General features: G+C 34.1%; 2 protein-coding genes and 1 long non-coding RNA gene across 6 annotated transcripts in view; 1 reads left to right on the forward strand and 2 right to left on the reverse strand.

Moving 5' to 3' along the window:
* The window catches only part of LOC119638910 (midnolin homolog), a 76,781-nt gene extending 65,400 nt beyond the window's left edge, over positions 1 to 11,381 (forward strand). Inside the window, exons 3-5 of one of the 3 annotated variants that reach the window (XR_005247505.1) lie at positions 7,719 to 9,830; positions 9,906 to 10,882; positions 10,960 to 11,379. Coding sequence is in view for 2 of the 3 variants with exons in the window: in XM_038036014.1 (XP_037891942.1) it covers positions 7,719 to 9,830; positions 9,906 to 10,685 (2,892 nt within the window). In the remaining variant the exon portion in view is untranslated. Of the gene's footprint in view, positions 1 to 7,718; positions 9,831 to 9,905 lie in introns of all 3 variants that reach the window. The other 2 variants (XM_038036014.1, XM_038036027.1) reach the window with 2 other exon arrangements.
* Positions 11,382 to 15,101: 3,720 nt separating this feature from the next.
* Positions 15,102 to 16,514, reverse strand: LOC119640792. The gene is made up of 2 exons (XR_005247740.1): positions 16,438 to 16,514; positions 15,102 to 15,776 (listed from the first exon to the last, which is right to left on the reverse strand). It is a non-coding gene; the product is annotated as an uncharacterized LOC119640792 (long non-coding RNA).
* Positions 16,515 to 20,350: 3,836 nt separating this feature from the next.
* Positions 20,351 to 27,166, reverse strand: part of LOC119635501 (ATP-binding cassette sub-family D member 3) — a 20,644-nt gene continuing 13,828 nt past the window's right edge. Inside the window, exons 2-11 of one of the 2 annotated variants that reach the window (XM_038030329.1) lie at positions 25,240 to 25,352; positions 22,719 to 22,909; positions 22,556 to 22,653; positions 22,311 to 22,491; positions 21,945 to 22,227; positions 21,776 to 21,873; positions 21,591 to 21,681; positions 21,302 to 21,521; positions 21,055 to 21,229; positions 20,351 to 20,993 (exon numbers count right to left, since the gene is read on the reverse strand). In XM_038030329.1, the coding sequence (XP_037886257.1) occupies positions 20,580 to 20,993; positions 21,055 to 21,229; positions 21,302 to 21,521; positions 21,591 to 21,681; positions 21,776 to 21,873; positions 21,945 to 22,227; positions 22,311 to 22,491; positions 22,556 to 22,653; positions 22,719 to 22,909; positions 25,240 to 25,352 (1,864 nt within the window). In that variant the 3' untranslated portion in view covers positions 20,351 to 20,579. The remainder of the gene's footprint in view (positions 20,994 to 21,054; positions 21,230 to 21,301; positions 21,522 to 21,590; positions 21,682 to 21,775; positions 21,874 to 21,944; positions 22,228 to 22,310; positions 22,492 to 22,555; positions 22,654 to 22,718; positions 22,910 to 25,239; positions 25,353 to 27,166) is intronic. The other variant, XM_038030336.1, reaches the window with a different exon arrangement.

Genomic DNA, 27,166 nt, shown 5'->3' on the forward strand with positions numbered 1-27,166 from the left:
AGAGAGAGAGAGAGAGAGAGAGAGAGAGAGAGAGAGAGAGAGAGAGATGGATGCCTCTCCTTCAATTGTTTGAAAAACGTTGAATGCTTCATATTTCATTAAAAATGTTCTCTTCATTTATGCTAGTTTTGTTACGCCTATTAAATCATCACACATCTGTGTGTATGCAGGTATGTGCGCTACTCTTTTTTTTATTTTGGCAGTATTAAGATATTATTGCTGTTGTTCGTGTTGTTGTTGTTATTATTATTATTATTATTATTATTGTTGTTGTTGACCTTGGTACACTTTTTTTGTTTTTTTTTTTTAATAAAAAAAAAATTGAAAAAAAAAAAAAAAAACACTTTAAAGCAAAATTATATACAAACAAAGAAACTTAACTTTCTTAAAATGTATTGCGTTGCATTACGTTTACATATGATTCTGTATGTAAACACAAGCATACTACTTACATATATGCAGATAGATATATGCACTCATATATATGTAAGCATATGTGTGCACTGTTTTTGAAAGCACTTACGCTTCAAGTTTTTTGAAAGTGCGTAAAGTTTTGTGCGGCGCAAACGTGTTTTGTTTTATTTATTTATTTATTTATTTATTTATTTATATCTACATGTGTTGTTATAAATACAAACATTTGCTTTCGTCATTTATCACCTATAAATTTTATAATCGAATATATTTCGAATTATTTTGAATATTCGCCGTAACCGCGATCTATCTGTTGTGGCAACCTTGTACGCTTGATGTTTTTCATAGGCAAAGTGTAGAAGCCCTTTTCTTTGGGCTTACGTGCTGCAAAGCAATTTCGACTACTACTCAAGAAGAAAGAACTCAATGCTTTCTATATTTTAACCTAACGGCTAACATTTTATTATTGATTAACGCAAGTTTCCTTCCTAATTACAAACGTAAATATTAATCGTAAAAGACTAAATTATCAATGAAAATATAAATCTTGGAAACTCCATAAAACCTTACGCGAAAAAACGTACAAAATTTATTTAATTAGAAAGAGGAGGAAAACTATTACATAATCGCCTTGAATCGGATCTTTTCAGACTCTTTTCACTGTTCGTTCGTTAATAGTTAACCCTTCAATTGAGTATATTGGGTAAATGAAAAACTTCTCGTCTGATTGCATCAAAAGTATGTGGCATCATGTTCGATCTGGTAAAGCGATTATACCGTCACGGTCAAAGTTACGTGATTTTGACTGGCCTCTTCTCTAGGCGGTCTTGCATCATTAGGCGAGCTCTACAGAGAACGACTATTGGACGGATGCATCAAGATTAACCAGACAAGCTGAAATCAGCGATGCTTTTTTTCGAATTTTTGACAGACGACACCTTCAACCGCGTGCTTCAATCGCACCATTTTTCGACGGGAGAATCATGAATAGAATCGTGAGCCGCGATTCTTTGCCAATCGCACTCACCACAAACTAATACCGTTACCATCTTCAGTGAAAATATTTTTGATATCAAGCGTGTGGCAGGTTTCTGAAATAAACACTGCTTGTCTGATTTTTTATATGTGTGGTTGATACGGCAAATGTTACCATCCTTATTTTTTGTATGAGGGATTTTTTGAAATGAAATTATAAGCAAAAACAAACCGCTTTAATATATTCAAAGTGTTGTTATCCATCATTAACCGCGAGCGTGTTTTTCCCATAAACTATGAAATTGAGAATGCGTCTGTCTAATTTGCCCGACTTTGTACCGCCAGAATGTTTCCCATTCTCTCATTCCGATTTCAAATCGAGCAAAGAACGCACCTGCAACGCAATATAAAAGTGCGAATACCTTTGCGTTCCGTATTTTTCGCTTCACTTTCCCTTTCTCTTCTTTTTTTTTTTTTTAATCATTTTTACGATAACGGTGACGTGCGCAAGAGATTCGGTTAGAGCCAAACATAGTTTTCGTTGTTGTTTATTGTTTGCATTTTAAAGCAAACTTTCGCCCCGATTTTCGTTATAAATAACAATAATAGCGGTAAGTGATTGATCAACACCACCGAATTAATGACATGGATTTTCAAAAATGAATTCGTTTCCTTTCTGTGGCTGCGCAGCGTCCCATTAGTTTTCGATAACCAAATTAAATTTCAATATTTTCTTTGTCTTTGTGCGTTCAACTAGGTATGAACGAAAATGCAGTCAAACGAATTTGGGTTGGTATGATAATAATATGCTTTCAGGTTTATATGTGCATCATAGGTGTACACAATTCATTACGCAATTAAATTGATTTATAATGCCTTTTCATACCCATGTGACATATATATATATATATATATATATACATATATACACTTCTGTTCAATTTTTCTGTGCTCCTGGCCAAATAATTTTATATAAACAACGGCAAACAGCAAAAGCGTGCATAATATTTGCCGATAATGTGATGATCGTAGAAAAATTGCTATATTTCATTAATTCGATTAGTATGCCATAAGAATGGGCCCAAGATTTAGACATGTTGAGTATTAGTTCATTAAGAAGTGCAGCGACGAACTGTGGACCAGCTATGTACAGTGAGTTTCATTAATATTGATTTCCTTCCATATAAGGAAGGATGCGAAGAAAAAAACGTCCTATTATTAAAAATGAATATTTGGAGGGGTGAGCGTTTTGCTTAATGACGTCATTTAAACGCTTTGATAGATTTTGTATAATTCTTTTTGTGTGAGAAACAGAGATCTTACTCCATTCCTCTTGTAGCCTGTTTTTCAGGTCGGCCCGATTCATGCCACATATTTTTGATTGCCTTCACGCCTGGAGATTTGTGGAAGAGAGTGAAGCTCTTTGGGACTTGGGTCATATAAAAGCGATTCTCGCATTAAGCGGAATTCATGCTTGAGTCCGCTCTTTTGGTGGCATTTGAATGTTTCCAACACATCAAGTTTGTCCGCTCTTTCTTGTTGTTATCAATGCCATCCATAACTCCGCCGACTTCATTCGACCAATGCCTGCCACACTATAACATGACCATTGCTCTGCTCGCCGTAAGCCGTCCGTTCACGGACGTAATAGGGAGCTAAGACAGACAAAACACGTTTCTAAGTTCATTTTATTTTTATTCCTTGATAAATTCTAATCATAGTTTCCTATTTAGATGAGAATTAATAGATTGGTTTTGAGAAGCCTTACTAGATAATAGCTTCCAAAGACAAGCGCCAAAGCGAGCTGCCTTCGTAATCATTTTATTTATTTATTTATTTATTTATTTATTTATTTATTTTAATGTTTTTGTAAAGAACCTCAGTATATGAGAACATTTCACTACATAAAAGTGTAGTCGTTCCGAACCGTTAATACATTTTTGATAGACAATTTGCGATCTTGACTTGATATTCAGTCTATATTGACAGATATTTGAAGGTTTTCACTTCAACTTCTGGGTTAATATCTGCAGCAAATTTTATATATTAATGTGTCCGATAGTACACAAAAATTGTGTACGTTAGAAAGTGTTAATGGTTAATGGCAGCTGATAACTAACTGAATGCCCTGACCTTGGCCAATTACGGTGTCCTTGCTAAGGTCGAATTATGATTTTAAGCAATGTTTCATTCAATTTCAGGTTTATTTAATTGATGCTTTTTTCTTTCCATTTCGTAAATTTCACTTTTTATGATAATTTTTCTTTTTATTTATTTTAATTACTATTCAATAAGCACACTTTACATACTACTAACCTAATGAAAGGCATATATATATGAATATATATAGAAAAAATTCTTTATTTGTGTGTATGTGTGTGTGTATGTGTGTGTGTGTATGGATGAATATTTGTGTAATAATCTGTTATTTGTTGTTGCTGCTACTGCATCAGTAGTTGTTATTGTACATCATCAATGCTTAATGGTTATGCGGTATATACGAATGTTTTTACCTGCAGTTGATGATGTGATTTCCTGCTGATGTTTAATTTACTTTCTTTTTTGATTTTATTAATTAATTAACGCGGCGCAGACAGCGCGGTGGTGGTTGGCTAACTGATCGCTCAAACAAAACAAACAAAATAATCTTGAATCACTTGTTAGCATGATAAATAAATAATATTAATACATGCAAACGTACATATACTGCGCAGCTATTTAGGTACACTGATGATGGTAATGGCTGTGATGCAGACTCGTTTGCCCCGTAGTTTATGTATCTTAAATACATTTGTATCTCTGTATAAGCAAAGCGGAAAAAGAAGAAAGGATTGGATTTAGTTGTGTGCGTTATTGTGTTTCTCTTTTCGCCTTTAAAAAAAAATTTCACTTTCATTTCATTGTTAAATACCCAAATACTGGAATATATCGGAAATTAGGAAAAAAAAAAGTTATATATATTTTTACACTCATTCAGTCATTTGGCCGAATGGCTTGATACGTGCATTGGCGTTTCGGCTTGCTTTTGTAACAAGCTCATAGCTAACACATTCTATAACTTTAACACAATACGCCCATAAGCCTTCGAGTCCGCTCTGTTAATATTATAATACTCTGGAGTACAGTCGACAACTTACATAGAAAGGGAAAGGACTGACGAAATAAATGAATACGGGACCGGAACCGGGACGACACCTAGTTCTAAAACTCCATCTGAATGATAAAATTGTAAATAGAGGAACAATTTTAAGGTCATAATTATTGTTCATTCAGCAGTCAGACCGTGGGCTATCAGTTTCGATGAATCGATTTCGATATTTAGCTTGACCCATAGTTTTTGTATTCAGGCATTTGCAGCCTTTTCGTAGATACGTTAATGGCATTTCACTAACCTGACTTGCATTTTTTAGCCGAGAAGATAAGGGCGATAAGGGCTACCATATCGGTATTCTTGCTGGGGGTCCAAGTATCAGTGCGATTTTGACCATATTGGTCGTCCGGTGGTGAAGTCATAGCACTTAGCGATTGCACCTCTTAATACTGCGCCTTTTAATAATGCTTAGAATTCTTGCCATTCAGCAGTAAGTAGACCCAATCCGTTCATTAAACTCCGTCCAAAGGTCGATTTGATTTTTCAAATCGTGCTATCAACTCGCACAATTGGTCTGAATTTAACAACAATTCCATGTTTTTTATTCAAAATGTGCATCGTAAACGTTATCCACGCGAAATCCATCAGTAAACCATGGCACCTACGAAGCGAGTAACTTTGTGTATAAAAAGAGAACAAACACAACAATGCTCTTGTGAAAAAATATAAATACATATATATATATTTTTTTCGTTAACATGTGCTAATAATAATATTAAAGTAATTAAAATTATTTGCCTTAAGCCCCAGAAGGCATGTGTTTGTTGCGCTTTGTTAGCTTGAAAAATATTAAATAACTGCAATATTATTTATTAATAATAATAACAATGCAATATAACAGCTTTAACAGTTTTAATAAAAATGTTACGTGTGCACGACATTGACATTGACCCACCTACGCACACAAGAAAATGACAGAAAATAAAAAAACACAAGTTGTAAAGTTTAATTCAATGATACGTGCATATGTGTATCTTCTTTTTAAATGAGTGCAGTGTTGGGTGCGGCGCGGTGCCGCATATCGCCCCCTTCCCCTCTGCCCATCATTCCGTTTTTTTTTTTTGTTTTTTTCTATAACTTTTCCATCATATTCCATATTTCAGTCAGCCGTCAATGAAAACATTCCTAGCGCACTTATAAATGTATTATATATATAAATGTATTATACATATATATATATATATATAGCTCGCACATTTTTGCTAATAATACTTGCCAAGTGCAATAACGTGTACGTGGGCAACCTTTATTGTAGTAAACAATCCCGATTGTGCCTCCTGCAACTGCCAGGCGCTTGTCACTCACATCTATTACATAATAGCGTAACGGCTGACGCCACTTTTTAATATTTATGTTGTTGTAATTCGCACATTTGTTGTTAAAAGTGGGAAATACTTGGCCGAGTGTCGTTTGGAAAGCTTTTTTTGTGTCATTCTTAAAAGAGCCGCCATCGCGTCTTGGCTCGTGGCGTGTATGTGCGATTAAATGAATGAACATCTCGACTCATTAGTCATCTCTAAGAAAAGAGAGGTAACTGAACTTACGTTACACTATATGAATTGATAAATGGATAACAAAGCTTTTATTTATTATTGTTTATAAGTTAGCTACACACACTTGTTACTGCTCGTCGATGTGATTTCATTATTGAATTATTTTAAAATTTCTTTATGCAAATATTTATTGATTATCGCAAATATAATGTTTACTTAAACTTGGAATTCGTATTTAATGATTTCTTTTGGTTTGAAAGGTGATTCAAATTAATTCCCTTTTGCGGAAATGCGACACTTATTTTCTAAAACTATTTTGAAAATCACTTATTGTCTAACTAAAAGATATTTCAGAAATAAGTTCGGACGACGCCCATAAATAATATTATAATTGAAACTGGTCTCCCAACCTTAGAAAATAGACTGTATGAGTTAAAAGCTAAAATAGTCCCTAAGCTTCTTAATTCAAACAAATCCATTCTCGGTGATGACGTAAGAAAGATTATTATTGCGAAGAAAATTCCAAAGTCACCATCTGCAATTGACCATTGAACATTCCCTTAAAAATTTCCCGCTCTTTTGGTGTTAAACCTCCCTGGATTTTGAAAGACTGCTCTTTTGACATCTCACTGTCTATGCACAAGAAAGAAGATACTCCAAATTACGTCTTCAGGAATCTAATAGCTGAGAAAACCCAAGTATTGGACAATACTGGTTGGAATCTTTTGTACACAGACGGCTCAAAATCTTCTGGTCTGCCTCCTGCTTGTGCAGTGGTAGATGCTACAGGACGGATTCTTCTCAACCACATATTTCACGAAAGCACTTCAACTTTCATAACCGAAGCCAGAGCTATCCTTCACGCTGCCAACCTTGCCCATAAAAACAAACTCAAAACCGTCATTGTTACTGACAGTTTGTCTGTATTACTAGCTACCCGGAACCCTTCGACTTCGAGATGGACCACCATCATCAAATTAAGGAATATAATTACTACACCCGACGGAAAAATTAAAATGTTATGGGTACCAAGTCACATCGGTTTACTGGGAAATGAGCAGGCTGATCGAGCGGCAAAATATGCTGCTTCTGCTCCTCTAATTATGGATGACGTCATGGAAAAGTTGGATCTTCAAAGATACATTGGAAGAAAAGTTAAAGAGAAAATTGCTGAAGGAAATTTACAATACCATCATCAACACTACTCTTGCATTAACCCTCAATTAACTCCACCTCTATATCCAACAAATGTTGAGAAAACCAAGATCCAAACATTTTCGAGAATTCGCCTTGGTCATACAATTGCAACTCACCAATGGATCCTGAAGAAGTCTTCTCCCCCAATCTGCTGTTGTGGACAAACTCTTACTATAAAGCACATTCTCTGCGACTGCCTCAACTTTTCCTTGGCTAGAAGTATTGCATTTGGAACGATTAACCCTTTGTACATTCTACAATCAACTTCCGAACAGAATGTCAATTCAATATTTTACTTTATTAATACTACTAAGCTTATTATCTAATATCCATTTTTTTAAATTAGAGCCGATAGCCTATGTTGCTAGTGCTCAATGTCTCTTTTTTTTAGTCTAAGACTTCAATTCATTAGTCTAAAATTAAAATAATAATAATAATAATAAGTTCAGGAAGATTTTTAAAATTATTTTCAAATTTTTAACTTTTAGGCTCAGCGACCTGAAAACACTGTTATGCAAGCCTTGGAGTCACTTAACGATACACAAGTCAATGATTTTCTTAGCGGCAAAACTCCGCTTAATCTTAGTATGCGTCTCGGTGATCATATGATGTTGATACAACTCCAACTGAGTACGGTGAACCCCGTTAATAATGTAGCTCATACGGGAATCAACTGCAGTTCCTCACGTCCACGTTCCAGTCATCATCATCATCACCATCATCATCACCAGCGAAGCAGTAATCGTATAACGAATAGCGGCACAGCAGCAACAGCCAAAACGACTGCTCACACGAACGCGACCACGATCACTAACAACAACAATAACACCTCGCAAAATGCTGTGACTTCAGGTCACAGTCATCATTTTCATCATCATCACCATCATCATGCTTCTATTACCAATAATAGTAGCGGTGCAGCGATTACCCTACCACAGGAATCTTCTGCAAATGCTTCAAAGGCTTTGGCCGTACGTAAATTAGACTTAGATGCCACCTGCCAAAGACGTACAAATGCGAACGGCATAACGGCAGTCGCTAGGATGCCAACCCCTTCGCGATCCTCTGCTCTGGGTAGCAATTCAGCTCCACTCACAAGTTCGGAATTGAGTTCCATACTTAGTAGGAAAGACTTTGAAAGCTTGCAAAACATTGTAAAAAGTATTGCCATTTCTCAGCCCGTTGCGCGTTTGGCTTCGTCAGCGATCAATACGAACGGTGTTTCAACAACAAGTACTTCATCTAATGTCGCAGCACCGGTTACTGCAACCACGTTCCACACCACCACGGAAACTGCTACTGTATTGGAGCAGTCCCCGATTAAATCACTTTCAAATCTTGTATGCAGTCCCATTAAAACAGCAGCCATTAAGAACATACCCAACATTACCAGTGGTGGCGTCAACAATTCCAACAGTTCCTCGTCGTCGTCGTCGTCGTCGTCGTCGTCATCGTCGTCCTTATCAGCGGTTGCTTTAGGTCCTCATACCGTTTCGGCAACTTCAGCTGCAATTAGTGCCCCTATGTGCCAGGATCCAATCGCAGCTAAGTTGACCTCTTGTCTTTGTACACGCTTGAATGGTGGCGGCAATGTGTCCAAACATTGTATTGAAACCTCCTGTTTAACACAACAACAACAACAACAACAGCAACAGCAACAACAGCAACAGCAATCAAACTTGCTAGAAGAGCAATTATCACATAAACCCACAGCATTGATAACTAGTACTCCAAATAATACGTTTAAAAGTTTAAATATGGCTGCTACGTCTATGGTAACGACTGTGTCTACTCGATCATCATCCGCGTTACACAAGACATCAAACAATCCAATTACACGCAAACATCGTCATCATCATCACCATCACCATCATCATCATCATCATCACTATCAACACAATAACTCAGCAGCGACAGGAGAAATGATAAAGAGCAATTCAGCTTCCGTGCCGAATTTCAAGAGCAATAGCCCTACTACATCAACTAAATCTTCAAGCAATGACAGTGGTTTTGTATCAAATGATGATTCAAATTTAGTGATTAACACAGCATCGTCAACAATTACTAGCAGTGCACCAATTGTGGTGGCTGCACCCTTACCTTCAACCTCAACTAGCGCAGCAGCATCCAGCCCATTGGATATGGAAGAGTCCGGCTTAGGAGCAGTTAGCAACTCTATGGAGTTAACATCGGATACCCGCACTTTAGCAGAGGCTTCACGCAATCTCACCCAAACGCTACGTAAACTATCCAAAGAAGTGTTCACTAATAAGATTGATTTCTCTACCAGTGAAGAAGCACCGCGCAAAAGCGGTTCAGGAGCAGTCATTGAATCAATGAAGAATCATGGTAAGGGCATTTATTCAGGTACCTTTTCTGGTACGCTCAATCCCGCTCTGCAGGATAGATATGGCCGACCAAAGCGTGACATTTCGACGGTCATTCACATCCTTAATGATTTACTGAGTGCCACACCTCAATACAGTCGCGGAGCACGTATCAGTTTTGAGGCTCCTTCTACGTCGACTACGGCAGCCGCTTCAGTAGCAGCGGCCAGCGGTTCCACGGGTATGGTACACCACACCTCTAGGAATGGTAAGGTAGGTTAGCAAAATATCTAATATCTGTGTGGTACCCATATATATAAAATAAATGTTGATATTTTGTCGTTACAGCACTCGTCCAAACATCATCACGCCCATTCCTGTGTTAAATGCCTAAAGGCTCACAGCTCTGCAGCATCAGCTACGGTGAACGCTTCCGTATCGACAAATGGAACAACCTCTTCATCTAATAGCACTGTGTGTGCGTATAATGAATGCAATGGTGTGAATTTATTGGCAAATAAATCACACGCAATAAAAAATTACACTTGCTGTCAGCAGGATGTGACAACACCGGCCAATATTAACGGTACACAATCGTTGGCAACGAGTACTAGCTCCGTTAATGCTGTTGCAACGCCATCAGCCACCACTACTATTACTAATGCCATTACTAGCCACCATACACATCATCATCATCATCATCATCATCGCCATCTTGCCATGGTGGATGAACGTAAGGTATGCCAGTGTCGTTATCGGGTGCACAGTGAGTCTGGCGAACGTGAACGTGAATACACTTGTCTAAAATGCACTATTGAATTGGAAAACATGAAAACCAAGTCAAAATTAGATCAGTTGCGTTTAGTTATGCAGCAACGTAAGCAGAAGCGTGAGGCGCGCAAATTGAAAGGCGCCCCCTATGGTGGACGAGTGGTCGGCGCAACAACTTCAACAGCGTCGGCAGCCGACTTGGCCGACACTTCGTCAACGACATTGACCACCACAACAAATGCTGCTGCCATTAGCAGTACAGCACCAAATGCACCGATAAGTGTCGCCACAACAGCCACACCACCCAACGAAGTCTCCCCCAATCATATTGTTGAGGAAGTCGATACCGCTGCTTAAATCCAAACAGCACATTGTCTTCATATATAATGTATATACGTATAAAACACAATACAACAGCAACAACTACTGCTGTTGTATAAACACACAAACTGTTATGAAAAATATGCAACCAGCAGGCTTAGACAAGTAAGAAACAACAAAAAAACAATCCAACTACTATAGCCTATTGAACTCGCAAAAGACGCAAATACGATGTAATTTTAAATGTAATTTTCGAAAAAAAATCCGTTAACATTTCTTCTTTTCCTTTCGTTTTTATCTTATTCGATAGCACTTCAGCTTGCTTACCGCTTTCACTTTTTTTCAACTTTTTCGAGAAACCGGGCCTCCGGACTTTCACCTTAAATCGAAATCGGTACATATGGGCAAATAGATGTGGTAAATAAGTTCACGTAAAGCTTTTGAATCAATTTTCGTTCAACACTACACTCTCGCCCTTTATTGCAAGCTTGGGAAAGAAACTAAGAAAGTCTTTTCGTTTGCTTTTCTATAAAAGGTGGTAGACGCCTCTTAAAGAACAAAAGTGCCTCTCTTCCCAAAAATTGATATAATCGGTGTAGCATTTATTAATACTAACATTTCAACACACCTACACATACACACTTACACTGCCACTTACACTTAACACTGCAATCCTTTTGTCGTTTCATCTCATTGTCGCGCCTTGACATTGTTGCGATTTTTTATTTCACATAAATTTAGCAAAAAAAAAAAAAAAAAAAAAGTAAACAAAACAAAAGAAATGAAATTAAATTTCAATATTGAAAAAATTATAGGATTTCCTTGAATTTTAATATTATTTCGTTTAATTATTTCTATTTCTCAAGTTTCTGGTGAGCTTAAATCTTGACGTAAAAATGAAAAATTATTTTTACACACGTCGTTAACATTAATTTCTAAGAGTTTTTGTTTTTTTTATTATAAAAATGAATTTGTTTTTTAATTTTTGTTTTTTAATCACAATTTTTTCATAACCACTGTGACAAATATTGCCTCTAATCGCAACTACGACCGGAAGTTGGCGTATTTCATTTGTAAAACGCACTTAGTATATACAAACTCTGATCGGAAGTCGTTGAATTACGAAAACGCAAGCAGCATTTGTGTCCTCTTTTCATTTTCGAAATTTATTTGATTTGATGTTTTGATAATAAATATACAGGCGGCGGTCGCCTGATCATATCAACCATACATCGAACAAAGCTTAACCTTTCGCAGTCGCGCATGTCCAAAAGCGGATGAAGCAATATATCAACGATTTAAGCGTTTGCTAGCGAAAATAATTTGGAATTTTTCCTTCAAAATAAAGTCCACCATCAGGAACCTTCTCCTTTTCTTCTTTCTAATTTATCAGATTTTACTATCGCTAACTAAATTTGGAGCTAATAACATACGCTATATATAAAACCGCCTTTCCGTGTAATTTGCCTGCCCCTTTTTAAATGTAAAGAAGGTACGTGGGCGGTCAATTCATTCGTAGCAGTCGCGCAAGGTGTGGCTCAATTAATTAGCCAAAGATATCTCTACAAAATTTAATCGAAGACTATTGAAGATTCTCTTGAAGTGATGCTTATATGACCATAGGTAGAACTAGTCGACTTTTTGCGATATGTTTTCCGTTTGTTGCATAATTTTTGGCTCTCATTTTCGCTTGTAGTTCTGTGTGAGAAAGAAAATCTAAAAAGTCTTTGTTTCTTAAAAAATGAGCTGGACAAGGGAAATGATTAGTTTTTATTTAAGAGAAAAAGAAGAAGAAGAAGAAGAAGATAAATATAAAAGTTTTTGATTCGAGTAATCAATCATCATTGCAAACTGCGCGAAAATGCTTTGAAACGAGGAAAAGTTCATTTATTCACACTATACCTTACATATTATTATTTTGAAGGATATTTTTATGAACTTTGATATTTCTCAGTAAAAGAAAGTTTTGAAATGCCTTTTACCTTCATCTCAAAGAGGTCGACTTCGTACACTTTTATATTATAAAATAAATTAACAAAGCGGACTATGAACAAAAAATTGCAAGTATGTTTTAATTGTCGTACTAGATTTTGTCACTAAATGATAATTTTGTACTTGTAGTAGCTGAAGAGGAATTTGAAAGGCTACATTTAAATAAAATGCGCAAAGAAAACAAGAAACAAAAAGAAATTTTGCTCTGCAGCCCTCAGGAGCAAAGAGAGCGCTTTTCTTCTGCGTTAGTAAAACATCTCAAGTTCAATTCGCAACTGATGAAGTACATCATTTTTTTTCTTAAGAAATCTTTTTTTTTTTTTTTAAAAAAGAAAATTATTTTATTGTTAACAAAATTTCCACGTAAAATGATGTTTTTTTTTTTTTCAATATTTTATCCTCGAAGCCTTGTGTACAATAGCTCTTCAATACATTTTTCCAAATATACATTTAATTATATTTTACGTTTACTGGTACGCCCCTCTCCTGCATAACATAAATTTCATAAGTAAACTAAATGCTGAGTTTTCTTTCATCAACTGTTGTTCATCAACTGTTTTCCTTTTTCTTTTATGGTTATATCTTTCTCGTAGTTAACGTCAAGTCTATGGCATCTAAAGTGTAGTCGTTCTTTAAAGCTTGTCGCAAACGTTGTACAACACGATTCATTCGATCATATGGATGATAAAGATATCCTATTCTGTGCGCTGTTTTAATGAAACTACTTTTCTCCTCCATTGACATCTCGTTCCACCACTCGGCCACCTCCTCAACAGTAAGACATATCGATTGATCGGCAGCTCGCTTATGCAAATAAGGGAGGAAGACATTATGGCTTTGTATATTGTCAGATAGCGTTTTATTGGAATTAGGATACAAGCTTTCAGCATTTGGATTAACCGGGACTGCCTGACCAAAGAAACGCATTTTGTTTTTTTTTTTTTGTTTTTTTTTTTGTTTTTTTTGTCAACTAAGAATTTGTTTTTCTTAAAAACTTTTCAATTTGGCAAAAGTGATTCTTATTTTATATATTTTTTATTGAAAGAAATATCAAAGCGTACAATATACTTATGTATGCTATGACGAAAAAAGTGAGTTTTCAACAATCGAGTACATTTTTTCACATCTCTCTGTGGGGCAATTTGATATGCTGGACAGGATTGCTCGCCATTTTTTCACATAATTATGGTTTCTTGCAGTACCCTTACACGCCCTTATTCTGAGAGTCTACAAGCGTTCAATCGTATGAACAAGGTGTCGAATCAATGCGAATATATCCTAAGTACGAGGCAATCATTCAATGTAGAGTCTTTCTTTAAAGGATCCTTCTCAATCAAGCCTCGTTCTAAGTAAATGATTAGATATTAATCGATGTCCACCTCAAAGATTCGCTGTCTCTTTCATTTGTGTCCACTTCTTTCCGACCATAAGCGTGCCACGCGTTAAGGGGACATCCTCCGAGTGATTGATCGTGTAAAAGGGCGCCCCCCCCGCGCGATTTAATGTAGAAGTGTCGCGAAAACAGACATGCAATGCAAAAAAGAAGGGGGTCAGAGCTCCTTTTTAGTCTTATCTTATAATCATGAATAGAATTGGATTGATTTCGTTCAAGCACCGAATTGCTGGCATAATCCAAACGCGACAGTATAGACGGAAATAGACGGAAGAGGCAAGCGATATGTCTGGTTATATTTCAAAACTTTCTCTTTGTTTTTATTAATACAAAATACAAAAAAAAAAAAAAATGCTATGTTACGCTACGTTTTCCGGATTCGATATGAAACGTATGCAATTTTCCCTCACTTATTTCATTATTCGTTTTACTTAGTTTAATTGCTTAGCTTTTAAACAATTTTTTGAATTTTTTTCAAACTTTTTGCTCTGCTGGCTGAGTGAAAGTATGTTTCACTTTTAATCGATTTTCGTTTTCTTATATTTAATGTAATGTATAATACAAATATTGTTTAATTTAATCGTATCTTATTAATAATTTGGATTCCTTTATTGTTTTTCTTCTTCTTTTCTTTTTTTTTTTTTTCAACACACTTGAAACCCAGTTTTGCCTTTTTACCTAAAGAATTTCTGTAATATTTGTAGTTTTAAAATAAATATTAGCTTTTTTTAAACTTAATTATTACCTTTTTTTTTTTAATTTTTAATTATAGAATATTAAAAACTTTTTGCTTTGTTTAAAATAAAGATTAATTTAATATTATTTTTGAAATACAAAATCTTTCAAACACATATTTTTTATTTCATTCTATTTATTTATCATTCCTTTTTTGCCGTACATTTTAAATACATTTAAGATATTTGCTTATTTTTATGTGTGGCAATAAATTCTTTAATACGAAATTTTTATAATGCGCCAAAAAAAAAAACAAACCGAAAACACGAAACGCAAACAGCAAATGGAAGACCTCAACTGTTTATTATTAACGGTAAGTGTTTTATATTTAGTACCGGCGCTTAATCATATCAAATATTAATTGAATAACTAACACCCGTGCCTTGCAACGAGAAACATAAACAGTAAATATGTAAAATACGGAGAGAGACGCCTTGCATCAATTTACCCCAGGCTCGCCTGAAGTTCTTCAAATGCAAACAAACTTCAATCTTAATAGATAAAATGTTGCAAGAGGGCTGCATTCATTTAGGAAACTTTTGCGTTTTCGACTCAAAAACATTTCTTGTTTTATAGCATAACATATTGTAGATGTGTAGCCTGAATCGATCGCGACTAATTTCTCGCTTTTGCTATTCAAGGCGAATTTCAAATCGAGATTAGTTGTAAGTCGTTAATCGAGATGTCTTCCAGCGTTGTAGTAGGCGATTGCTCGTGAAGAGAATCAGGTCGTTTTCATAATTTCGCCAATGGACTTGTAAACGTACATATGCACAATTGCACCTCTCTATTCAATTTTTGCGATGTCGAGAAGTACAAATACGATCCGACGATCCGAAAAGTGCGTAAGTTTGGGGGTGAAAATATTTTGATCAACAATTCATCAGACTGGCCTAAAAATACACCTGAAATCCCATTAAGCAATCAAGCAATTAAGCTCCTTTCCTATAGTTATCTTAGGTGACGGGTCATTCGGGTATGATTACATCGTTTCCTCAACTACCCAACTGAAAAGATGAAAAGGCTTAAAAAAACATGAAAAGTTTAAAGAGAAACGGTTATATTCGGTTTGGCCAAATTTTTCACTTGCTCGAACATATGTTCATCAGATAAAAATCGATCGTATATCGTATCTAGTACATATTTCCAATCGTAGACGATGGTATAAATTAAAATGTCTACTTATATGCGTTTTTATTTATTTATTTATTTATTTATTTTTTTTTGCTAGTGTTGGACTTACTTAATATGAAATTTTAATTAGCAAGAGACTTTAGATAGAATTTAAAGCTCCATAATTTCGAGGTTATACATAAGATAAAGACGAGAAATGAAAAATTGATTTGTTTGGTAATAGTGGACTGGATTTCAGTGATCTTCTGGCTTAACCTAACGAAAAAAGACAAGACAAGAAAAATTTCAACGCACTTAAGGTTCTAGGAGATTTCAAGGATATATATGCTGTATAGGATGTCTGATACGTTGCAAATGTTTAGCTCTAATCTAATAATGTTTAGGTCTAATGTGTTAATGTATTACTCCCTACGGCGAATATAAAAGACACACATGTAAATACCATTGGAGGCAAACGGCTAAACGTATCAGATCACATTGACAATTTATGGTATATATATATATATATATATATATATGTGAATGATGACTGACCTTTTGCTTGAATAGGGTTTTGTTGTGTTGCCGTCATCGATATAGTTAAGGAGAAATATTTACTTTTTTTGTTTTTTATGAATATTAAACTTTTTCGCAAAAAATAAAAAACTTTTGAATTTTATGTTTCTTTGGTCTTGAAAATTATAAGATTTCGGTGAAAGCCGACTAAAAATAAATTTTTTTTTTTTTAATAAAATTAATAAAAATACTTGTGCCAATTTTATGAAATATAATTTTCTTATAAAAAATAAACGAGTAAATTAAGAAGGAAACTTAAAAGGAATAAGTGTGCAATTGAAAATATACTTATAGTTTATTAATTAGTAAAGAAAGATAGAAAAACAAAAAACCGCAATACATGTTGTTTAATAAATAAATTTCTCTGCTCTATATATATATATATATATATATATATATGGATATATATATTATAAACATATACTATATATATATATTTATATGTATATAGCGGATATTTATTTGTAAAAATTAACTAATGAGAATAATATGAAATGAAATTATGCTTAAGCATTGAACAACTTTAGTATTAATGGACAGACATTCAAATAACTAATTGTCTTATTATTATCTCTAAGAAAAAGAAATATTGATTAATTGCTTTTGTTTGGATATTTCATGTCGTTCGAATATGAAGTTCTAATAAAAAGTACAAATAAAAGAAATAATAAATAAGTAAACATAATATTATATTAATTAGATAAAATTTTATTCAGCAATAATCAGATCAAATGCAAAATGATACGAGTCTTCATAATGAATAATGTTTAGTTGCAATTATTTAAATTTTCAAGTGAAATTGTAGTAAAATCTAACAACATTTTGATGATGATAGTAAGAGTAACACTTTTCGAAATAGAAATGTGACGGAAATATTAAGTTTTTTTTTTGTTCTTTCTTGTTTTTTTGTTTTTTTTTTTTTTCCTTTTATAAATATACAAGCTATCCATAAGTAAAAAAAATCATGAAGAATTGTATAAATTTCTTAAAAGAGAAATGCAAATTCAAAAGGAAAGTTTCGTATGAAAGATACGTTCAACAATATTTCAGTGTTCAAAAAAGCCACATGAAATAACAAAAAAAAAAAAAAAAAAAAAGAAAAAAAAAAAATGAATAATGAAATAAAATAAGAAAAGAAAAGAAACATGTAGAAAAATATGAACATAATATATACGAGCATGTAACATGATAGATGTTTCATTTACAACAATAAAATAAAAGATGTTTTACAGGCATGTTTATCTATGCGGTCACAAACATATATACACACACATACATACTCAGATATACCCACACTCATGCACACTTATACATACATAACATACACACATACGTGCGCGCGCGCGTATATACATATATACATATATATACGGACGGCAAGACGCCGACGCGGAGATTCTTTCTCATTCATACGACGCAATAAATATCTAAAATAACTATTAACTGAATTGTCAACATTTTAAAAGCTTAAACTAAGTGAGAATAAAGTAAATTAGCAAAATATACATACGTACATAGATTATAATTGCACCGGCACACTTACACACCTATAATGCGTACACATAAATAATTAAATGAATAAAACATCTTTTATATGCATGCATCTAAAAATGCTGGCGAATAAAAATAAATAGAATAGAAGAAAAAATAAGTTTTCTTTTGATCTTAAGCTCATTATTCGGAAGTCATTAGAATGTGAGACGATGAAACAATTAATTTATATAATTCATACATACATACATACATACATACATGCATACATACATACATACATACATACATGCAAGATACAACATACAACAAACGTAAATATACACACGAGAATATATTTAATAAATCAAAACGATGTTTTATTTATCTCGGTATTTATCTCGGTGTTTTGCACGATTTTCGAGAAAAAGTTGGCAACCCTAAGATCAGTTTACAGTTCGCGTTGCCGATTCATATCGTACGATATGAAAGTCAAAGAAGACACGAGCGCTTCTCGCTTCGATAGTACGATTACAAATTTTGGCAAAAGTGATAATCTTAAATACAGCGTACAATAAATGCAATGAAAAGGTTCGTTTTGATGATTATTTATTAATGAGTACTTAAAATTTGACTATCTTACTATCTAACTATACTCATAAGATCTAAACCGATTAATCTTCAGACGATTGTTATTATCGTCATCGCTTTCAGCAAAATATTTATCTTCTTTATCTTGATTAATTTGCTGCAAGTCATCAAATCGTTTTCAAATTTATTATTTCTCTTAAACTGTTTTTTTTCTTTCAATGCCGACGGCTTTTGCTAATTTGGTCCCTTAGATAATTTGGTTCGTTAGATAATTTGGTCCGTTAGATAATGTTAAGTTTTTGTTTTGCCGACGGCTTTTGCTAATTTGGTCCGTTAGCTAATGTTAATCCTAATGTTGGGCCGTTATTTTACAGAGTTGAACCTTCTGGTCTGTTAAGTTGCGCGTTTAACATAGCTGATTGGCGTTAACATTTAAGTTGTTAGTTGGGCGCTCAACCATTTATATATATTATAAGCGACTCTGTGCTTTGCCTTTCAACGGGGAATTTAGCGAGGGCGTTGTTTAAAAATTGGCTTTGCTTACATTTCAAAACTAAACCATATGTATGTATTTTGTTTTTGCAAAATTAAGATCAAATACATTTAATTGTTGCAAATTTCTAATTTGTTTACGTGCTATAGTCTAACAGAACTCTGTTAAAAATGTTTGGTTTGCGTCTTTGCTAGTCATATCTAACACCCTGTTGTACACTTTTACAATGTGTCAAACAACCATAAAATAGGGACAAATAAGATATTTATGTTTTTAAACGATTATTCACTCTCTTATGCACATACAAGTGTATATGCGCGAAAATAATCAAAGGCCAGATAGCAATAATAACTTGTTTTCATTTCATCATTTCTCCAAATGTTTACTATCGGTCAAAGGGCACGTTTGCACCAAAAAAACAAAAAAAAAAAAAAAAGGACGAATTTGTGTGTATTTTGATGCACTGATAAAAATTTGCATGCACCCATGCCCCACAATAATTGTACAAAACTTAAAAAAATTTGTCGTGGTCCTTGAATCAGTGTCTAATTATCATTTGTTAACATTTTTTTTTTTTTTTGTTGTAGATAGAGATGTACAAGATAGAGATGTAGAGATGACAAAGAAATGTAATTTTCTTATTTCTTTGGGCTATGAAGTAAGCTATGTCTTGGATAACAGGGTTTTAGCTCCAGCCAACACGAAATGAATCAAGAGTTTATGATGGATTTTGCTTCTTGATGAGTGTTTTAAGAGATTCATTATAACGTATCCCTTCGTTTATTTTTGTACCCAGTAAGAAAATTCGTAGTCTGTAATGTTTTTTATGCAAAATTACGTTTATATTTAATTATTAATTAAAGGATTCATAAATTTATCATAAAAAGAATTAATAGTATTTTCAGAGTCATTATATTCCGTTTTTAATCACAAAGTCTTTTGTTTTTACAAAATTTAAAAATTAATTTAAAAGACTTATCTAGGTTTTTATAAATTCATGAATGTAGTAAATAAAAAAAAAGGTAGAAAGATCGTTTTACATATACACATATGAAATTCGTTATGAAAAAGAAAAATAAAAACCAAACAAAGAAACTCTCTCTCTCTCTCTCTCTCTCTATCTATTGTTGAATGAACGTTCTAGTTAAAAGAAAGTTTATGAAACTACAATAATTGAAGATAAAGTGCGCATTACCTGATCGGCATATGTACAAGAGTCGTATGCAAGCATATATACAGAAATTTAATGTTGAATGTTAGAACAAATATTTCTCTTTTAGGTATCCGCGCTATACTTCTATTTATATACATGCTCATAAAAGTCCAGCACCATAATCGCGTAATCCAGAGTTTAAATTTATTCGGGTAACGCCAGGGCAAGGAATTGAAGGTTGCTTACATTAATATATAAATAAATACTAATTACAAATTATCTTAAATAAGAGACGAAACCACAAAAATATTTTTATTGCTTAGAAAACAAAAAAAGAAATAATATTTGGCCACGTGATGTACACACACCGTGCGTACCTAATGTAACATACATGAGATTATATGCAAACGAAGCTTACGAACCAAAATGATCCTTGCTTTGATCAATGGGTGCGTAATCATAATTACCACGTCCATCGAACTGTAAATAGTAATCGTGATGAATCCACAAAGACTTACGATGTGAAACGGTAAATAGTGTAATGCCTGCCTCCCGGCAATAGCTATACATTTTGCCCTCAACGTCAACAGAAACCGCACTCGTGCATTCGTCCAGAATGGCGAACTGTGGATTATGATAGAAAAGACGAGCCATAGCGATTCTTTGCTTTTCGCCGCCTGACAATACATCTATCCAGTCTTCGACGGCATCTAAACCATTTTCGCGTTGCTCTACATAAGTTAGTTGTACTAAATCCAGAAATTGCATTAAATCCTCATCGGTTTTCTTATGCAGACGCATGTCTTCATAGGTGTGTGGGTAAATAATCTAAGAGTGAAATTTCTTAGAGGTAAACTGATTAATTAAGGCTAATGCACTACTAACTTACCTGATCTCTTAATGTACCTAAAGTCATATAAGGCCTCTGTGGTATATAAAATAATTTACTGCGATGTGGTTTCGTTACTTTTCCACCCCAGGTGGGCCATAATTCACCCAATATGCGGAATAAACTGGATTTACCACAGCCATTTGGACCACAAACCAACACATTCATACCGGATCTTTAAATTAAATATAATGTAGAGAATATATTAGGGAAACAAAAGACTAAACAAAAATTCGTTATAATGTACCTGACTTCAAATGTTAATTCCTTAACTAGCACATCGCCATTAGGTGTAACCAATGGTACCTTTTCAAAACGTATGATATTGTCTTGGAATATCATTTCACCTTGCCCGGGACTGAATTCTTTCTGCGAATTTTTGATATTATTCAACATGGTGCGCTCATAAGTGCCCTTATTGAGATCATCTAAGACTTTGATTAGTTCAGTCATGCGTGATGTAAACCCTAAAGATATAATATGTAAGATTTAATATGAAAATTTAAAACAAAAACGACAAGCCAGCAAATTCTTACCAGCTAAGCGTGTCATTTCACGACCAGCCAATACCAGACGCCCAACAGCTTCGGCTAGTTTAATTAACATTCTGCCAGATGTGTAATAAATCTAAAAAAATTATTTTTTTTAACAAAAATTCATAGAATTCATAATAAAAAAAATAAAAAAAATAATAAAATAAAAAAAAAACATAAAAATGCACCTGTAAACGTTTACCGCTATTCCCGCCAGATAACATGGGATGATTTTCATTGAAGAACGGTACAGAAACGGCGTAAAAGCCCACAACTGACGCAAAATCTGTGTAATGAGAAATCAGGCACAGATTTGAACGTTTTTATTTCTACTCCTACGATCTCAAGAAGACTTACATTTTCCGATCAAATTATCGATAATTCCCATGCTAACGCGAAATTCTAGGAACTTACGTAAATGTGAACGTAACTTTCCGTAGCTGGCAAGTAAAGTTAATTTCTCTCTAAAATTACCCTGATAGAAGGCAATCTCTTCCGAGTTCGTGATAAGACGACTGTTAACATATCGAAATTCACCCTCAAGCTTTTGTTCTTCTACCGTAAGGCGACCCGTCGGGCGACGCATATGTGTTAAAAAAATGCCGGCAAAAATCATATAAATCATTAAAAATCCTGGGGTCTAATAATGTCCAGGACCAGGAAAGAAAAATTTATTTATGTGACGAGAACGAATAAGACAAAAGAACGGAGAAGAAAACTTACGCTGCCTCCTAAATTCATCGTTAAACGGTAAACGTAAATGAATATGTCCAGGAGAGGTTTGCTAACATTAGTATACAAATCGGTTGCACTCTCACAAAACTTGTCAATATCCGTGGTAAGCAATTGATCAGCATTTGCAATTCGATTATCTAAATTGGACATTTTGTAATAAGTGTAACCTCTAGAAGGAGAGAGAAAAATATAATTCATAATTCAGCAATAAAATAACATGTTATGTAACTTACGTCAGGTACTGGTTGTATAGGTGATGAGTTAAATTCGTACGAAAACGTAATTTCAATTCGCCTAAACTCCACTTTAATATATTAGTGATCACAGAAATCTTAAGTAAATAAAAATGAATAGTTAGTTAATTAGTTAAGTGTTCATCAATGGGATTTCGCTTACCAATGGCAATGTGAACATGTAACTTGTTAAGCCTCGCTTGAATAGGTCCCTGTTCTTGTGAATAATAAAGCCTTCAATCTCAGTCGCAGTTTGGATCATAAATATATCACAAGCAGACCGACCAACCAGGGACAGAGCAACCAAAACAAGCAAACCGCTTTCAACGCTCCAAAATCTCGGCACAATAATGGCTATATATTATTAGAGAGAAAGAGAGAGAAAAGTAAATCAAAAACAGTAATGTACGTACGATGCATTCGAGTGTTCTTCCATCCGCTAAAGGCAACACACTAGACTTATGAAATGTATGTGGAATTATGCACTCGAGACCCTATATACATTTTGTCAGCGCGAATAGCAGAACGATTTTTTTCGCGCATCTCTTTCTCTCGATTTGTGTATTTTTTTTAAAGGAAGTCGTATAGAAAAACAATCTTGGCTCCTCAAAACATTTCGTACTATCGCCATCAAGTTAATTCCGGAAATTTAATCCATGAGGTTTTACAATCACTCCAATTACCAAGAAACCAACAAATGCCACGTCCTTCTAATTGTCATCTCAAAATTTTGAAGCTTTTAGTGGATACCTTAAATCGTTTCTTCACAAAATCTCCTTTCATGCCAATAATTTCCACTCCGATCATCGAATGACTAAGTATGACTAAGTGTCTTATCTTAATTATCGTAATGTAGTGCATTGTCGATTCCTTCTATCGCCACAAACTGTTAGAACGAAATCTTTAGAGGTTATTCTCCACAATTATGGCCAAAAAATCCTAGTGTTTGCACCTTCTCGCAGTCAATTGATTCTTTGAGAGTGTGTTGGAAGCAATGCGACATTTAATCTATTTGCCTGCTCTATAGTAGCTCTATACTTTTCTAATGGAAAAGTGATGGAAAGGATTATGTTACTTAGTTAACAAAGTCATTATTCTTCTTGCACTTATGCAGATTAATCCGTTAAGAAATGCTCATTAATCGGTCCGCTTTTTCTCTCATAGCTACTGCTTATCCTTTTATCACAATACAACAGAGCACAATTCGTTTGTTGCGTTTTCATCTCAGAACTATTTTCGGACTTATAAGTTGAAGAGCGTACATTCATTACATCTATGTCATTATCGTATGGCGTCACGTGTTCAGTGTTTATTAAAGCTATTTTCAAAATTCGATTGATATGAGAATTTTGAATTGATCAAAGTATCGCGTATAGCTATTCCCATGAAAAATAAACGTTTATATGACCGAACACTAAATTTTTTAATTCTATGACTCAAGACACTTGGACGCAAAAATTATCTTCAGCAAGTTTAGGCCATAGAAGAATTTGCATGAACAGTAGGCCTTTATATGGCAAAAATGGCTAACTTTTAACAATTCATGGTGAAAATTACCCTATGATAGCGGGGATATAAAAATTCAACTTACCTAATTTCCACTACGTAGATCTGCTTTTTGCAATCTACATGATGAGAAGGTTCTAATAAAAAATAGCCAAGTCTGTATGTGGCAAAAAGATTTAATTCTTTATATTGCATTTTGTGATGAACCTAATCGAGTACAATGGTACAATGGTGGGTTTATTCATTGGACCCGACGATATATCATAAGGGCCCATACAGAATCAATATATTCAGCAGAATAACGAAATTTTTAATATGGACCCTTGCCGAAAGATGCAGACAATTTAGGAAATTTCGCGACACTACTTATTATGCTAGCAGATGGCGTTGTAAATTGACGCGTTTATCTTTAAGCGCAACTTGTACTTGTCGATAAGGTTTTAATTAATTCTTGGACTAATTATTAGATTTCAAGGTATTATGGGTAGCCTTCCTTTCGTAATCGAGATTTGCCAAAAATTCGCTAATCATTTTAATTTTAAAATCCTTTCGACCACCAATGAGTAGAAGACCGACTTTACTTTCAATCATGAATTATAACTTATGCGTTCCTTTTAAAAAAAAATTGAAAGACATCAAACGATATTATGAAGTATTTTAAAATTTTCCAAATTGATGTTGTAACGCATTACTCTCAATAAGCTCGCAGGAGGACGTACGGATGTCACCATTATTAATGAGTTCATGAAATTTCTAAATATTATTTAGAATTTTCATATTTTATTTAGTATGTGTTCTGCCGTACACGTGCACACCTTTATTTCTCTTATTAAGCGGTAAACCATCTGTTGTTGATTCCGCTGATTATTGAAGTAGAAGTAAAAGCTTTTTATATTTTTGTATATTACGTGAATTCGTACTTCGAGCGAAATTGAATGAAAATTTCATGGCATTCCCCGCCGATCATTAATTCACATTTTCGTTACTCGAGCAAACTTATGCACCGATTTAACTAATTTTTTACAATAAAAATCGAAGCGACTTTTCGTTATATAATACTCTGGACGCTAGACTTAATAAGTGTTTGGCAATTTTAATATCAATTCCGTTAGTCGTGCTGGCAAAGAACGTACCGTATTGGACAAGTATATTCCTATATACATCAGAGTTTTACTTACGTAATAGTTTTCTCAATTGTTTAAAAAAAACTGCGTTCACATGAGCCTTTGGAGCCTTTTTGTCCTTTTTCTCCGCAATTGCATATTGAATTTTATTCTCATAAATCGATTTGCTGTATACAAAAACAAAACAAAAAAAAAAAAAAAAAAAAAAAAAAAATTGAAAATTGAAAATTGAAAATAAATGCAAAAAAATAACAAGAAACATGACTAAGTTAGAAAAATAGGAAAAACCTTTTCGCTTAAATAAATTGCATTAAATGGTTTATTATCAGGTGGACTTTACATCAAGAGAATTTAAAAAATACATATATAAATATAACGTTATCTACAATTAAAAATTGCATATGGCTCTTTCACATTGGCTTGACAAGCTTCACCTGCTTTTCAATTTCATTAAGTTGCTATTACAATTGTTAAACGGACGTAATGTGCTTATCATTCAAGATTGGTCAGCATATTTCTGCTTTTTTTTCTGTTTTTTTTTTTTTTTTTTTTTTTTTTTTTTTTTTTCTGTTTTATACCCACCACTGAATAATGAAAGTATATAAATTTTGTTAAGGCGTTCGTAGTGCAATTAAACTCGATTAGATATCGGACAATAATTCAATTAACTTAAGAACTCTTAGAGCCGCCCTAATTTGAAATAAAGAGCTACAACTGGCGCATGCTATAATCATGGAACAATTTATGAGGACGAATTCAGAAGTGACTTGATTCACACAAGCATTCCAAAGAACTAGTAGCCAAAGACCTGGATGAAGTTCAGCAGGTCCACCACCACTTCTTTCCAGTAATTAAATATCAACCGAATATTTATTAAAGTCCATTAAAACTTGCTATTTTTAATAGCGTTTTATTCGCTGAGAAGGCGAAAATTTAGTTGGGAGCACTGCCAAGAAATTGCCTCTGGAAATTCCGTCTTTCCACGATTCAAAGGAATCTGCCCTACAATGGGCTGCGAAGGCAACGCCCATGGCAAAACGACTCAACATGGAATAATTTTGATTATTATGTAACACTCACTATGCCCTGTAATTCGGATGAATTGTGAGCCACCAGTTCATTTATTCTATCGCTGGCAGGTGTCGTGAAGACACATGTAATGATCCAAATTCTTAGGTGAAACATTTTATAAGAATCTCATTCGTATTGATAGCTCTGATGAAGGCATATTATATCTTACGTACTTTATATCAACTTCCCCCGCACTTATTGTAGAGATTTCCCTGTTCCTCGAGAAGGGAACACAACTGATACTACAGCTACATGCAAACTATGTGTAAGAGATGAGGCCGTTAAGCGTACTCGCAACGTAACGTAACGTAGCATAATTTAAAACTTTACTCTGTTAGTCATAATTTGTCGCACAAATTGCAAAGAGTCTTCCAGTGTCCAAGTTGGTGGGCATCCAATGTTCGGCCAACTTGGCGAATTGCTTTATTACTTAACTTTTCTACTACTAATCGTTGAGGTAATTTAATTCAATTTTATCGCATGAGAAGAGAAAGAAGAAAACAAAGCGCGAGTCTTGTTTTAGTTAACCACTGTGTTTAATATGAAAATATTTGTACAGCAAGCAAATGCTTATGTGCTTATGTAGGTGCACACACAGGAATATCATGAAAAAAATTTGCTAAATTTAAATACATATGCTTGCGAATTATTATTGCATTTGCTTGAGTCTGAGATATGAATGAGTGAATGAATGAAGCAGCGCGTAAATAAACTACATTCGCATCTCTAAAGAGCGGGAAGAACGTCGCTTTAGATAAATAAAAGGTAAGTTATCTCTTCTATCTTTCTCTTTCCCCTTGCAAGGCACGATAAATAAAGATTATGATATACATAAATATCTGCCAGCAAGACAGATCCATCTCTTAGTATACTACCCCGATTTAAAAAACAATTTCTGAATCGATTTAAA

Source organism: Glossina fuscipes, unplaced genomic scaffold (assembly GCF_014805625.2).
Source record: "Glossina fuscipes isolate IAEA_lab_2018 unplaced genomic scaffold, Yale_Gfus_2 0, whole genome shotgun sequence".
Taxonomy (NCBI): Eukaryota; Metazoa; Arthropoda; class Insecta; order Diptera; family Glossinidae; genus Glossina; species Glossina fuscipes.